The 15,667-nt window shown below is 39.7% G+C and overlaps 2 protein-coding genes across 2 annotated transcripts in view; both read left to right on the forward strand.

Moving 5' to 3' along the window:
* The window catches only part of ddc (dopa decarboxylase), a 41,153-nt gene extending 36,725 nt beyond the window's left edge, over positions 1–4,428 (forward strand). Inside the window, exon 14 of the mRNA XM_088326068.1 lies at positions 1,568–4,428. Within this exon, the coding sequence (XP_088182194.1) occupies positions 1,568–1,768 (201 nt within the window). The 3' untranslated portion in view covers positions 1,769–4,428. The remainder of the gene's footprint in view (positions 1–1,567) is intronic.
* Positions 4,429–7,195: 2,767 nt separating this feature from the next.
* On the forward strand, positions 7,196–14,149 carry pomgnt2 (protein O-linked mannose N-acetylglucosaminyltransferase 2 (beta 1,4-)). Its single transcript, XM_088326069.1, has 3 exons — positions 7,196–7,341; positions 9,353–9,500; positions 12,139–14,149. The coding sequence occupies exon 3, from the start codon at positions 12,183–12,185 to the stop codon at positions 13,971–13,973; it is 1,791 nt and encodes a 596-aa protein (XP_088182195.1). The 5' UTR covers positions 7,196–7,341; positions 9,353–9,500; positions 12,139–12,182; the 3' UTR covers positions 13,974–14,149.
* Positions 14,150–15,667: the final 1,518 nt, after the last annotated feature.

The following is a 15,667-nucleotide window of genomic DNA, read 5'->3' on the forward strand; positions in this document are numbered from 1 at the left end:
GGAAAAAAAAGTATCGACAAAAAAACAAGTCCGAAATAAAACTCACTGCTGGAAAACTACGGGAAGTCTTTGGTTGATTCTGGGTAGGTGTCAGGAGGCAGCAACAGGCATGATATCCACATTAAAAGTACAATTTGGCAACTGGCGCTGTCAGTTGAGTCCTTAAATACTTAGGTGGTAATGACGACCAGGTTTGGGTGATCATGGTGATTTTCCATTGACTTGCGACATTTGGGGACTGTGGCTCACTGGATTCTCACAAATGTCATGCTTTATCAAGCACGTCACCCAAAATTCAAACATTTTTCTGACTTTAGGGACAACATTAAAATTCAAGCATTTTCAAGGATTGTAAGCCCCTGTACAAACCCTGTTATTTGTGAGAGATCATGTAAAGTACAGGAGATTTGGATCAGCCCGTCTCCCCACCGTGCGCCTGGTTGTCTGCGTCTGACTGTGGCGGCATCGAGTGTCAAAGAGCATGGTCTGCTCAGGGAACCAGAAATGAAGACTGTGCGAGAATAAGGGGTGGGATACGAAGACCCCGTGCCGCACAGACAAGCGACACATGTAAAGCCTGTCTTTTGTAACCAAATCCTACTTAGACATGACTCTATACACAAGGACAAAAAGGAAAAATGACAGATGTATATGAAAAAAAATATGTAGTGAGAGAGAAGCTTGGCCACACCCGAATTTAATGATTGACATTTAATGCCGTACCAGTTAAAAATTTGGGTCGGACTTGAGATCTCTTTTACAGTTGCAAAAGGCTTCCTCACCTTAGAGTTGTCTGACCGTTTGCTATTAAATCAACACAACAGTATATTTTCTTGATTAAATCAACTCAACGTTATATTTCCTTGAACAACTTGGTCTCTTCAAGTTATTGGGTGTTGGAGCGATCCCTTCCGTGAATTACTGCCCCAGAGCCAATCATAGTATGTGAACCCAGTGATGTTTCTCAACACCCTCTTGCAAGCTTTCAGAGGCCACCTCGGAATCTGATATGCCAAACCAACAGCTTTCTTGAGGACTGATTATACGGTGCACGGCCTTCAGGATTTTTTGTGAGGGCCTCCAGGTGGATTTCTGGGCTTAGCAACAACTAGTGGCTGAAAAGGGGATTGGTTAACTGCCAAAATATGAATGCACACATCTGGAAGCATCCCAACCATGGTGAAGCCATGAGAGGAAGTCGACAGGAGGCATGAAAATCCCCTTTTTGAAGTCAAAAAGCAGAATGGCAGAATTTATGTCGGTCTATAGCGGGCTATTGACACAAAAAGATCAACATCATGAATAGGAACCGCATTAAATAGCACAACGTATATGCTAAAAGATAGGGACTTTAGTTTAGTCATCAAAGCCAACCAAAAAACACAAACTTTGGATTGGCGCCAGATGTCTTGCCATGTAGGTACCAGAAAAAAATGGAAAATTGGCCTTGCAAGTGCTACAAAAGGGCTTGAAAATGTGTACGAACCTAGAATATGTATTTTAAGAGGAATGCAATGCACTTCTATATATCTCCCGCAATGAGATCAGTTGTTTTACTTCCTCACAGGGTTCAAATGAGTTGAACCAAAATCTACTGAAGAGCATCACAAAAAGCAGAGTTATCCACCTGGTACCCTGTCATTTGTCAGGACGTTTTGTCCTGCGTTTCGCCATCTGCTCACGCACCACTGAGTCCCGTCACATCCAGGAAGCATGGCGCCACATCCTGAAGTTGACATTGGAACTTCTACAGGATTCCATTCAATGAGAATTTGGCAAGCGAAAAATGCCCGTTTTAATGTCTGGTTAAAGGTGAATGATATTAATCAAATGTTGCAAACAGAAAATTTGTGCACACTTCAAAAAAAATGATACCTTGAAAAAAACAAAATTTGCGTGGCTTATCTCTGAATACTACATGTTACACCTACCTATGTATGTAGCCGTCATGTTATTTACTGTGTATACATGTTTGTAAGTCGTTTTGTCATCGTTTCACTGAAAAAAATCAAATATTTAATGTGCAAAATGAGACTGTTCAGAAGCTTTGTTTATGTATACTCGTTGTCAGATCCGTAGTTGGGCCCTTTTTCTACTCAAAGCCATCCCACTTAGCTAAGGAGGAGGAATTTGAATGAATGGACCAGCAGTGAGCTCTTATGATTAAGAAATTCAGGTCTATGTTGATAAGTTGATATAATACACTTTACAATTGTTCTTCAAAAAAATGTACATAAAGATTCCGATACAGACGAAAACCTATTTACCTATGTACAGGATCAGTAATTTGAAATCAAAATTGTATTTGTCTTTTCAACAGATTGTTAAACTTTACACTACACTAAACACAATATAAGTAGGCTACTTAAAATATCCAAATCCTCCTAAGCAAAGTACTGGTCGCTGCAACTTTGTTGATGACAATCTCATTGTCTATAGACATAAAAAATTCCTTTTCAGTGTTCATCAGCATGAGGGCTTCCAAAGGTTCCTGATACAGTAAGTTCATAGCCTAGTTTTCACACGTTATTGTCACGAGGCGGAGTGGAAGGGGGCTGTCACGAGGCGTGGTGGAGTGGAAGGGTTGACCGGACCGGAACGGAGGCAGGAGGCAGGAAGGGAGAACTCAATTGCGTAACGATCCAAAACTTTTATTCACCAAAATAAAAGTTGTCCAAAACTCTGGGACATGACAAAACAAACAGTTGATTCTTCCAACTCAACTAAACAGGACAAGGCATAACAGAACGGACAATGTTTAAAACTAAAACAGGACAAGGCATAACAGACCGGGGAATGTGTAATGAGCCAGCGCCCGCCAAACCCACAACCCAGCCTTAAGTAGCAGACCAGCAATCAGCTGATCTGCTACAGCTTGAGTTCGGGGGCCCTGCAGACTGGTCGCCACGGCGACCGTGACAGTTATAAAGTAGAGAAACTCTGCTCACATACAACCTGAGTAGAGGAAAGGGTCAACAGGAACTTATATGCCAGCCCAATGACATAGTAAGTCAAGTCAAGTCATGTGTATATGTATAGCCCTTAATCACAAAGAGTCTCAAAGGGCTGCACAGACCACAGATTATTGCAAACCACAGACTATAATTGTACCATCCCCTGATCTAAAACCTACATAAGGGCAAGGAAAAACTCAAAAACTTCAACAGGAGGAAAATGAAGAAACCTTGAGAAGGGACCGCACATGAGGTTATGTATCAATGAGGAGGCGATATTGTGAGAGGGCCTGTTTTTTTTCTTCTTTTTCATTTCTTTTATCTTGTTTTCTAAGCTTTTTTTCTAGCAGTTTTACTCATGTTCCTTATTTTTTGCTTGTCCTTACTTCTTTTCATTTTCCTTGTATTCTTTTGAGTTTTCTAGCCTTTTACTTCGTTTTTCTTCCTTAAGTATTGTTTCTTATTTTTTTCTCTCTTTTGGCCTTTATTTCATTTTTTTTCTTCTGTTGTTTCTTCTTGTTGTTTATTTCTGTTGTTTCATTGTTGTCCTTTTTTCTTTTTTAGTTGTATTCGTCCCCAAAAAGTAATACTGAGCACAATGTTAGATAATAATTTTAACATATGGATAGAAGCAACAAAAAAATTGGGGACTTGAAAGAGTCAAAAAGGTGAAACCAAATCATGCAATCAGTCCTGCTGATTAGACACCATACAGTATGTCACAAGAGTACACTCCTTACATTTCTGCAGAAATTTTATTGTAATTAATTGTTAAATAGAGCATCACTGAAGAAACATCACTTTGATTCAATAAAAATGAGTATGTAAAAAAAGGCCTTGGCATAACTGGAAAGATGTCCTGATGAGACAAAAATTAACGTATCTAGCTCAGATGGTGTGAAACATGTGTGGCGGCAACCAGATGAGGAGGTTAAACATGATTGTGTCGTGTCTAAAGTCTAGAATGGTGTAATCAATTTCATAGTTTGGGGCACAATGAGTGCAACTGGAATTGGGGAGTTGCATTTCAATAAGGGAATAAGTGAAACACAAACACAAGATTGTACTGTAAAATTATGGAACAGAGAATAATTCCCTTCCTCCAGATACTGGGTTGCAGGGCAATGTTCCAGCCTGACAAAGACCCCCAATGCACTTCTAAGATGACCAAAACTTTTTTAAGGGGGGAAATGGTAAAAGGGATGGACTGGCAAAGCATGTCTCGAGATCTAAACCAAAAAGAACACCTTTGGGACATTCTCAAAAGGTGAAGGAGCACCAGAATTTGAATATCTGTTGCTAATGTTTCCAGTAGATGTACTGCGTTCATTTCTGTATTGCCATCATGTCTGCAAATCCGGGTAACCACTTGTAGTAAATTGCCTTATGTGTGATTCACGTTTATGTCCCTCTCGGGTTGTCCTACTCTCTGTTGTCTTGGGCTGTTACCAAGTAAAGTTGAATCTAGCAAGAAGTCTAGTTTGGTGTCATCATTCTTTCAAATAGACAAAATATTACACTACCTTAAACATAACATCAGTGATAGCTCTCTGTAACCTAGATATGGGGTGTCCAAATTCAAACAGATGAAAGGACCAAATTAAAAAAAATATATTTGACAAGCCAAGGGCCGAACTGATTGATTTTTTTTTTCCAAATGACACATTAGAGTCTTGTGAATGTAATTGAACCTACTGAAAAGATAAGGAATAGATTCAGATCAGATAAATAAAGCAATATTGTCAGCAATTTTCCCTCGAAGCAGCGCATATGCGCAATTCACCTGTCACTAAGACAAACTCAGCTCCCACGCCCATTGAAATACATGTTTTGTGTTTTTCTTACATTTTAGACTTTAAGATGGTCAAACTGTGTGCATGGGGTACATGCAAATCTGATACAAGCTATCCTGAAAGGTGCCTTTGAGATGAAACGCGATTTTTCTGGGTCCAAAAAAGCATCCATTGCCTCCTGCCAAATGTCTTCTACTATGACACTTGCCACAGCGCTCTTTACAGAATGAATTACAGGTACTCTATAGTAAGAGTAACTAGTTGCAAGGGAGAGGAATTATTTCTGTTACTTTAAAAAGAAGCTTCTGAATGTCAAAGAATTTTACATTTTCTGTGCGAAACACCGCGGTGACGTCTTTGAACAGTGTTTACTTGACTATTTTAAGAGAACCGTTGGTTTTTTTGGGCTTGGTTGACTAAAAGATAAAAGAACTGGTTGTTTTGTGTTGCTTTAATCCCTACCTTACCCACATTATGATGTAAAAATATGCACATAATGGCTTAAAAACAGGCGAGGGAATTAAAAGAGACAACATTTTTTAAAAAAAAGGAACAATACAATAACAAAAGGAAAAAGAGAAATAAAATAAAAGAATAAACTTCACATTCTTATACAATATATTAACACTATAAACACAGGAAATATTATTAAAATATTTATAAATCTACAAAAAAGGATCAAATACAAAATAATTTCAACCTTTTTATGTTCAACACATTTAAATGAAATGAAATGAAATGATCTGCATTTATATGGCGCTTTTCAAGTCAATGACTTCCAAAGCGCTTTACATTGTGCTTCACATTTCCCAATAGCGGCCGTGATCTGTGCAGCCATGTAAAGCGCTAACCTGCTTATTGGGGGCATTGGGGGTTCAGTGTCTTACCCAAGGACACTTCGGCATGTAACACGGACAAGCCGGGATTCGAACTGGGATCCCTTAATCCTAAAACGATCGCTCTACCTCCTGAGCTACTGCCGCCCCATTTAAAGTCAACAACATGGAATCCTTTAAAAATGGCCATTCACCAATCACAAGAGAAAAGGGTATTTTGGAGGTAACCAACTGTTAATTGGTGGAAGGCCGGATCCTCTCGTTTATTTCTAAGAGCGGCTCAAAGAGACAATCCGTTTGCGAACAACACGAGTCGCGGTAGTATCAAATAAAGGGCTCACTTTTTGGGGGGAATCAGCCTTCATTCGCCTTTTCTTTTGCTACACTAATAAATGCTGTATTCGTAATCACTAGATAATTATATGGCAGTCGCTATTTTGAATGGTGACGAGATATGAAGAGATGTGACGCAAACAACTCGGAGGAGAGTGGAAAACCCATGCTGAAAACAGGTGTGCAGGAACACGCCACCGTTGGCGTTCTGCAGGCAAGTAACGCACCGCTTTTAACCGTCAGTAACGGCATTGTATTGGTGAAAAGATTATTTACTTAGATTACCCCATTACTGAAATAATAATGGTCACTTCAGTAGACATCAGAACTAGATTGGTTAGAGTGCAGCCCCACGGTGCGGAGGTCCAGCGTTCAAGTCCAGTTGCCGCAGCCTCCCCGTGTTCTCCACCGTGCCTCTGCAGGTTTCCTCTGGGCACTCTGGTTTCCTCCCACATTCCAAAAACATGCATGTCAGGTTAATTGTCCGGTTCAAATTGTCTCTAGGTGTAAATGAGCGAGTGAGTTGTCTGTCCCTGTGTGCTCTGCGACTGTACTGGCAACTAGTTCAGGGTTTCTCCCACCCCCTGCCTGAAGATTGGTGGGTTGGGCTCCAGCAAATGGATAGATGGATGCCGAGAGACTGTATATGATTATTAGCAAATTCGCCTATCACGCTAAAGGTCCCCAGTTCGAAACATGCTGGCTTGGAGACAGATGGGCGCCAAGACACACCAAAGGAAATGGTGCCCCCTACCACCCTTAGTTAAGGGATCCAACCAACCAACCATATATAGTAAAGTGAAAAGAACAACAGATAGTGTGTTTCACTTGGTTAGGGAAACCACATTGTCCTCTTGCACATCTGAGTATCAGATCAGGCTGTCACCAACTGTTTTCAGGGAGCTCCTTCCTTTATTGTCTTTGAATCGTAGAAACTCCACTCAAACAAATAGTACTGTGTACTCAACAATTATGTATAAATTGTCGTTTGAATAAATATATATTGGTTTTTATTGAAAAAAAAAAAAACTTTCTGTTTTTATATTTAAAAAAATAAATTTCTGTAACAAAATAAAAAGTGTTGTCGTTTACAATAAAGTACCTGCATAAAAATAACAGTAGTAAAAAAAAACAAGTTATAATTTATTTTCAATGACAATTCATAGCCTTAGCGGAGAGGTTGACCCGACCAACATGGCCGCTACGTAGGCGTGTTTGTTACTCGATATCTACAGTATGCCTATTTATATCTGTAAAGTGCTACGCATGCGTATGTCTTGTGCGTTCACTGCACGCTTATCTACCTAAATATGTTTTCGTTTGACGATGAATATTGAATAGAAACTGTGATCATGTTTCAAGAAAAAACACTACAGTCTAAAGAGAGGAGCGTGGTTTTGAATCAGTCGCTCAATCTGCTTCAAGGTAAATATTCCCGTGTGTTGTTTTGAAACGTTTTACCAAATTGGCTTGATATAGGCAGTGCGGAATACAAACATTGATTTAGTGATAATACACATCACGATGCTCCTCGAAAAACTCAAATACCCTTATAATATCATTCTTAACCTGCATAGGAATTCAAAGACGTCCATATAACGTGGTTATTTCACCGTCACTACCAACCGTGAATTGTAGTATGGTGGGCTCTGCTCCTCTCGGGTTATTTGACCGTGACATTCCATTTGCTATATTGTGATACCCAGCCGAGAATTGTAGCATAAAGGTTAGTTCTGCACCTCTCATGTTATTCTACCCTGACAATTAATTTGCCGCCTTGTGGTATTCTCTCGTGAACTGTAGCGTATGTGCTAGTTGGCAAATACTAATTCCCTTGGATATCTGTCAACCCCTATTTGAATGGCATTCTAACTTCAATGACTTTGCAAGATGGTGGGCCATTCTAAAGTGACTGGAAGCCTCCGACAGCAGGTCGTTGATCTGCTGTCGGTTGATCGTTCCAAATCTGTGATTTCAAGATAATTGATTCTTTACAAAACTACAAACTCATTCAAGTCACCCAAGAAGGCTGGTCGTCATCCATGGAAGACAGGTCACTGCGGAGGATGCCAATGGGTAATTGTTTCCCCACTGCAGCTGGAATTGCTTGCCAGTTCAGTGCTGAACATGGTAAGATTCTGTCTCGCCGTTTTGCTGTGGAGCATGTTGTGTGGACAGAAGAGTACTGGTCCAGAGTTCACTTCAGTGATGAAAGCAAATTTAATTGTTTTGGGTTTGATGGGAATTTTTTATGTTTGGTGACACATTGGAGAAAAATAAACCCAAAGTGCATAAAAAGTCAGTGAAAGGTGAAGGAAGACATGTCATGGTTTGGGGCATGGTTTCTGCAGCAGGAGTTGGGCACAGCTACATGGCTAAGTGAATGCCGATGTGTATTAGAACCATCTCTAACAGCACATGTTTCCTTACTCGCGTTCATCGCCCACTCTTCATGCAGGACTATGCTCCATGTCACACAGCAAAACGGGTGAAGAATTTTCTCGAAGGTGAAAACATCAAACTAATGGCCTGCCTTTAGTCCTGATCGCAAGCCAATAGAAAATCTCTGGAAAATTCTTGGTGACAAAGTTATGGTCAAGAAACCTACTACAGCACCGAACTGTGAAGGAGGCTGGAGGAAGAATGGCCCAAAATCACACCAGTGATAGACAAGTGCTATCCTGTCATTGACAGCAGAGGCCTATACACGCATTACTTATTGCTGACTGTTGGGGGTTCACTTCCCTGATCAATCGTTCCGGAGTGCATTCCGTTTCACTCTTATTCAGTCTTATCTTTATTTTGAAACATTGCTTCTCTCTAGCTCTATTTATTCAAAGTCCGAATACTCTTTCTGGTACTGGAAAATTACACAAGGCGAGACACCGGAATGTCAGTTCGCCTTCATGGTTAAGGGAACCAACCAACCATACATATATATATTAGATATATAGATAGATACTTTATTCATCCCCGCAGGGAAATTCACAAATTAGTGGCCATCTAGTGGCCGTTTTAAATTCAGAAATCACCACTATTCGAGCCATAAAATGCTGTGAGTCGTTTGGTTAAGGCAGTTCCCTTTTTTTCTCGTGTAAACATATTTTTTTTTTTTACGTCCATGGCACCATGCACTGATGACATGCAAATGTTATTTCACGTTTGTGGCAAAACAATAGTTTATATGTATATATATATATATATGTATGTATGTATGTATATGTTTGTATATATACCTCACCCTTAATTATATCATGATTAAAAAAGCCACCTGTTTTTCTAACAGCGTGGCTGACTTTTAGTCTGCTACCAGCGAGTTCTTCCAAGCCTCTCTGTTTGTAAAATAAGAGATACTTTCCCAGACGCTAGACTCACCACCTCAGCTCCTGAAATCCATGTATAATTATTTCCTTTTTTTTTCTTTTTCCTTTTTCAGGATACTGAGTCGATAGACATGGATGTCTTGGACTATCATATCGTTACATCTGTCTTTCACTTCTTGGTCTCCTGACAACTACATCGGTTTTCCGAGAGGGAGAAATATCCAGGATTGGCAAAAGATCAATGAAGATACAAACTCAAGGGTACAAGTGAATGCATATTGACACACATGCATACACACTAAAAACAATCAGGTCGCGACGAAGAAACGGTCTAACTAGCATAAGAGGACAGCTCTACTTAGAAAACAGGCCCTTTTTGCTTGGCTCACTCAGCAGTTAGTTCTTTCGGCTCTCAAACTGCTCCTCAGATTATTTATTTATTGAGTGATCTATTATTCATAATAAAACATGCACGAAATGAGTAATTAGTAATTTCATATATTTTGCATGTGATCCCTAAAACACAAAATTTAAATTAAAATATTCTAAATTGTAAAATACAGAACTATTGTAGCTTTTTATACACTGAACAGATTTAAATTCGAACAACAACACTAAATCACTGAAAATGCAAATCATGCACTGCCCGAAGATGACAGAGATGGGCTCCAGCAGCCATGTGACCCTACTGAGGATAAGCGGTACAGATAATTAATGGATGGATAATAAACTGTATGAATTAATACCAGAGCCTGTGTCCCATATAAATTTAAATTCAACATTTAAAATGTGTTTCCCTTCCCGCAGTCACCTAGTGTTGAGGCTCATTTTGATTACCATTTTTGTCTTAAATAAAGGTTTCAAAACAAGGTTTTTCTTCCGCAATGCTCTTGTGGAAGAAAATGTCACAAAATACTGCAAACGAGGATACCAACGTATTTACCTTTATTGCAGACAGCGCTTGTTCAGTGAGCTTCCGTATACAGGATTTAGCAATTTACTGCCAAAACGGGGTCTGTTGGTGTGACACCTTGAATGTAAACTGTTGTTGAAATGTCTCGCATATACTGGTAGAAACCCTGACAATAATCATTATCATTTTGGCTTCGCACGTGTCACAATCCGTTCCACGTGTATCAATTCATCAAATGAATGTGCATGTTCCATTTTACCTCCAAGCCAGGAGATTACTGGGTTTGTTCATTAAGAGAGAAGATTGGAGAGCGATATTGATTTCAGATGTTGTGATAAAACAACACAAAAGAATCATTTACAATAAAGCGCGGACAAAACACTAAAAACAGTCGACTGTTCAAGGTGCACAAGAAGAGTTATAACAGACTAAATCAGAGTCCAAACTGCCCCCTGCCATACATGCTATTGAAGATTCACTTCTTCAACATGCTCCTTTCATCTACCTCAAACTGAGCCTCAGCCTATTAATAACAAAAAACAATTCAAATGTCCCTATTCAATATTTCAATGTGTACAGGAAAGTGTCAAAACAGACGCGTACATTGCCTTGCAAAAGAATTGGTCCCCCAAGAACTTTTTGACATATTGCCATATTTCAGATTTGAAACTTGTAGATGAAAAAACTAAATATTTTCTAAGAAACAAAATCTTAGACACAATCGTGAAAAGAAACCAAATGTTGTCAACATTTTATATGGCCTCGACAAATAAAAAATTGAAAATCGGTGTTGCAAAAATATTGTCAGCCTTTGATTTTATACTTTGTACAACTTCCTTTTGCTGCGATCATTACCACAAGTATTTTTTTGTGTATGTCTATAAGTTTTGCACATCTTAACAGATATATTAACCCATTCTTCCTTACAAAACAGCTCACATTCCTTAGGGTTTGATGTTAACCGTTTGTGCACAGCATGTTTCAGATTTTTTTTACAAATGCTCTAATGGAGTTAGGTCTGTGCATTGAGTTGGCCTTTCTAACACCTTTACATTGTAAGTTTTAAACCATTCCATTGTAGATTTTGATTTATGTTTAGGGTTGTTTTCCTATTGGAAGGTGAACTTGTGCCCCATTCTCAGGTCTCTTTCAGACTTTCTGACAGAATCGCCCTATATTTGGCTCCATCCATCTTCCAACCCCTGAGCATAGTGCTGCCACCGCCATGTTTGACATTGGGGATAGTGTTTTTAGGGTGTCCTGCATTGTTACACTTAGGCCAAACGTAATACTTTACATTCAGCCCAAAAAGTTTCATTTTGGTCTCATCTGACCAAAACACGTTGTTCCATATTTTGTTTGTGTCTACTGTATTGCTTCTTGCAAACGCCAGGCAGACATTTCTTTGGTATTCTTTCAGAGACTGCTTTCTTCTTTCAACTCTTCCATAAGGGGCAGATTTATGCAGTGAACGATTAATAGTTGTCTTTTGCACAGAATATTTTACCTTGGCTCTGTGTCCCTGCAGGTCATCCAATGTGATAATGGACTCCTTGGTTGTTTATTTGATTAGTTTTCTCTTTAATAATTCAACATTTTAGCTCGGCACTGTAGCTTGTCCACCCTGCTCCTCCTGGAGTAGAGTGGCTTCCACAATTAGTGGATGCTGAGACACTACATTTGTTAGAAGTCCCTAAACATGTGACCGATGATCTATATTCAATAGAATGTTACCACTTTGAAGTTCTCGCAACTAATTGAACGATTTTGCAACTCGTTGTCTAAAACGGACAGCATTTTCCCCCTCTTGGATAACAGTATTTACTGATCCCCATACTTTTTATGATCTACATTTGAGAAAAAAAAAGTTGAATTGGCTGATGCTAAAATGTATTACTTTATACAAATCTTATTATTCTAACCAACTTTACTCTCTCTCTTCTTCCATTTCCCCACCCTTTGCATGTCTACTCTTTTTGTCAGCAGATGTTTTTCCTACTGTGCGACTGAAGGTCTTGACAACAGCTACAATGCACACTACAATGATCAACTGCAGAATGAGTTTGGGTCTACTTCTTAATGGACTGCTTGTCGCTGTCGTTGCTGCTTTACTTTGGAAGTACTCTGTATTGAGGGAACATGCTACCATGCTAGAGAACCAATTGCACATGACACAGAGCTCCCAAGCATTTACGCACACCAATATAGACTATCACGTAGCCCTAAAAGCCCTTCATGAGGAAGGGACCCGCATGGTTTGCAGTAGTAAAATGCATACTGATCGCATCTGCCACTTTAATTACCTCTGTTACTGTACAGAAGGAGAGGAGTTTGTATTCTTTCACTCCAATACTTCAATTATGGTACCAAACTTGGGTTCCAGACGATTCCAACCAGCTTTACTTGACATGTCCTCAGTAGAGGATCACAACACCCAGTATTTTAACTTTTTGGAGCTTCCAACTACTGCTTTGAAGTTTTTGTCTAAGCCAGTGTTTGTACCAGACACAACATTGATCTTTAATAGGTTCAATCCTGACAACATAATGCATGTTTTTCATGATGATCTTCTACCAGCCTTCTATACCATGAAACTGTATTCAGACTTAGATGAAAAAGCACGCTTAATGCTTATGGAGGGTTGGGGTAAAGGTCCGTACTTTGACCTCTATCGACTTTTAAGCAGCAAGCAGCCACTTCTCAAAGAGCAGCTGAAAGAATTGGGAAAGCTAATTTGTTTTACGAAATCTTATGTAGGCTTGTCCAAGATGACAACTTGGTATCAGTATGGATATGTTCAGCCACAGGGGCCAAAGGCTAACATTTTGGTCTCAGGAAATGAGATCCGACAGTTTTCAGAAGTGTTGATGGATAAAATGAACATTACCCGACTTGAAGGTGTACAACATTATGCGGGAGATGAGATTGAGAAAGATGAATATATAGTTGTGTTTAGCCGCCTAACAACAAGGTTAATCCTGAACGAAGCAGAGTTAATCATCGCCCTGGCTCAAGAGTTCAAGATGAAAGTATTCAAAGTTTCTCTGGAGGAGCAATCGTTTCCCAGTATTGTCCAAGTTATCAGTGGAGCGTCTGTTCTTGTGAGCATGCATGGAGCCCAGCTCATTACCTCTCTTTTTCTTCCTCGCGGTGCGATTGTTATTGAAATTTTCCCCTTTGCTATCAACCCAGAGCAGTATACTCCATATAAAACCCTTGCTACACTTCCTGGGATGGATCTACAGTATTTTCCATGGAGAAATACCAAAAGGGAGAACACGGTAACCCATCCAGACAGACCTTGGGAACAAGGTGGTATCGTGCACTTAAAGAAGGAAGAACAGGAGCGAATATTGGCAAGCAATGAAGTCTCAAGGCACAAATGTTGTCGCAACCCAGAATGGCTCTTTCGAATATACCAAGATACTCTGATTGACATCCCTTCACTTACTGACGTTGTCAGGGAAGGAATGAAGACTAGATTAAGTTTTAAGGAGTCCAAACCCGCGAGTAAGATTCATCCAGGCAGAGTTAGGGGACCGAAGTGTCTAACCTCGGTGCAAGCTACAGACAAGGCTCAACTTCTGATCTCCTGGCAGATCCCTTGGAATCTGAAATATCTTAAGGTCAAAGAGGTTAAGTATGAGGTTTGGATTCAAGAAGAAGGAGAAACAACTTATATGCCTTATATCATTCATCAGCAAAACTATACATTTTCAGAAAACATTAAGCCTTTTATCACTTACCTAGTATGGGTCAGATGTATATTTAACAATAGCCTTCTGGGCCCTTTTGCAGATGTTCTCTTTTGTAGAACCTAAGGTTATTATAGTGTACTGTATTAGATTCTGGCTCGGTGTTACATAATGAAACAAATTGCATGTTTCAATTAGTGATTCTCCTGCTACTTAAATATTTTGTGACAATAGTATGAACTTCAATTTGGAACTGATTACAATAATGTAATTTCCCCTTCAATTAAATCAATTGCAGGCAATCTGATGTCAGTGAAGGTTATTGGAGATGCGGCTGTTGCCTAGCAATTGTTATTCCTTTTTTCCAATGACCATGGCTGTAGTGTTCATCCATCAATCCGATAAAATCCATTTTGGTACCATTTATGCTCCTCAGGGGTTGTTGTTGTATTGGAGATTATTTCTCATGACTTTAGGGCAGTGGTAATAAAATAGTGGGGCTGTGAGGCTTCAAGGGGGACACGGGTTTGACCTCAAAACTTTCAAAGTGTGATTGCCCCTCTACTGCGCTAGGGAGTAGTGACCTTATTGTCAGTCTTTTGTTTTTGCATGTAGCCTTCATGCAGTTCACTGTATACAGCAGGGGGGGCGCTAAGTGTAGCAGACCCTTTAAGTGACCCCATGAAAAAAATACTTAACACAAATAAGGAGACAGGTAAAGAGAGACTGGGTGAAGGGGAAAAAAAGACTCATCTTAAACACTAAGATGAGGACGTATGATGTAGCGTACCGTAGCGCTTAATTGCGACCACAGAGGTGAAGAGGGGGAAGGACTGTTGCTGACAGCCAAATAAATTAAAACGGTACACCCAAATGACGTCGATGAGACGCTGGAGTTTTATTAGTTTTTCAGCGGAGACATGCCGAAATTGGACAAAGATTTGCCATGAGGTGACGTGTTACCACCGATATCGAGCAATCATTGCTTTATATCCACCATTATTATGCCATCGCTTGATAAACAGATCTACTGATCAAAGCAGCGCTGAAAGGTTCAAACCAAATAATCTCCTAAAGTGCTGACACATAGGACCATTGTATTGGTGATGTGTTTCCCCTATGTCATAGGGGACTTATGTTTTGTTGTTTGAGAGGATTTCTTCTAAGGGGAGGCAACAAAGACTCCAGCCTAACTCGGTGTGCTAATGTAGGCAACCAGTATCACTAATTTTGACTTCGGATCATCAACCCAGTGGTGGGCCATCAGGGTCTGCAAGGCATTTTTGCTGGCCTAAAAAATATCTGTATCATGTCATGTTGATAATTTTTTTGTCCACAACTATTGAATAATTCTAGGTTGTCGGACATCTTTCTTTCATTAATTTCCCCCAGATTGCACTCCTTCCAGATGTGTGCTTTCATATATAGGCATTGGAAAAATGACATATCAGCAGTGTTGGGAATGCCGCCATATTAAATAACGCCGTTACGTAGCGGTGCTATTTTTTTCAGCTACGAGGTAATAAAACTGATTCCATTTTTTTTCCGTTACAACACCGTTATCGTTTACAGACGGTCAAAAACGGTACGTTACTTTGAATAAAGCAGGTTTCTGCTCTCTTCCAAGTATGTTTACGTTCAGGTCTTTTAGGATCATGCCACCATTCAAAATAGCAACTACATATAGTTAGTCGTTATAAATACAGTATTTACTAATATGCGGGGAAAAAATGCCAATTGGTGCCGATTTGCACAAAAATAAGGCACCCCGACTCGTGTTGTTCGTGAACGAAACGTCTCTATGAGCCAGCTCTTGAAAG

Source organism: Urocampus carinirostris, chromosome 2 (assembly GCF_059441175.1).
Source record: "Urocampus carinirostris isolate Australia breed hairy pipefish chromosome 2, RoL_Ucar_1.0, whole genome shotgun sequence".
Lineage (NCBI taxonomy): Eukaryota > Metazoa > Chordata > Actinopteri > Syngnathiformes > Syngnathidae > Urocampus > Urocampus carinirostris.

What these genes read in the sequence shown, in the direction of transcription:
- pomgnt2 (XM_088326069.1), top strand. Translation starts at nt 12,183, where the DNA reads ATGCACACTACAATGATCAACTGCAGAATGAGTTTGGGTCTACTTCTT.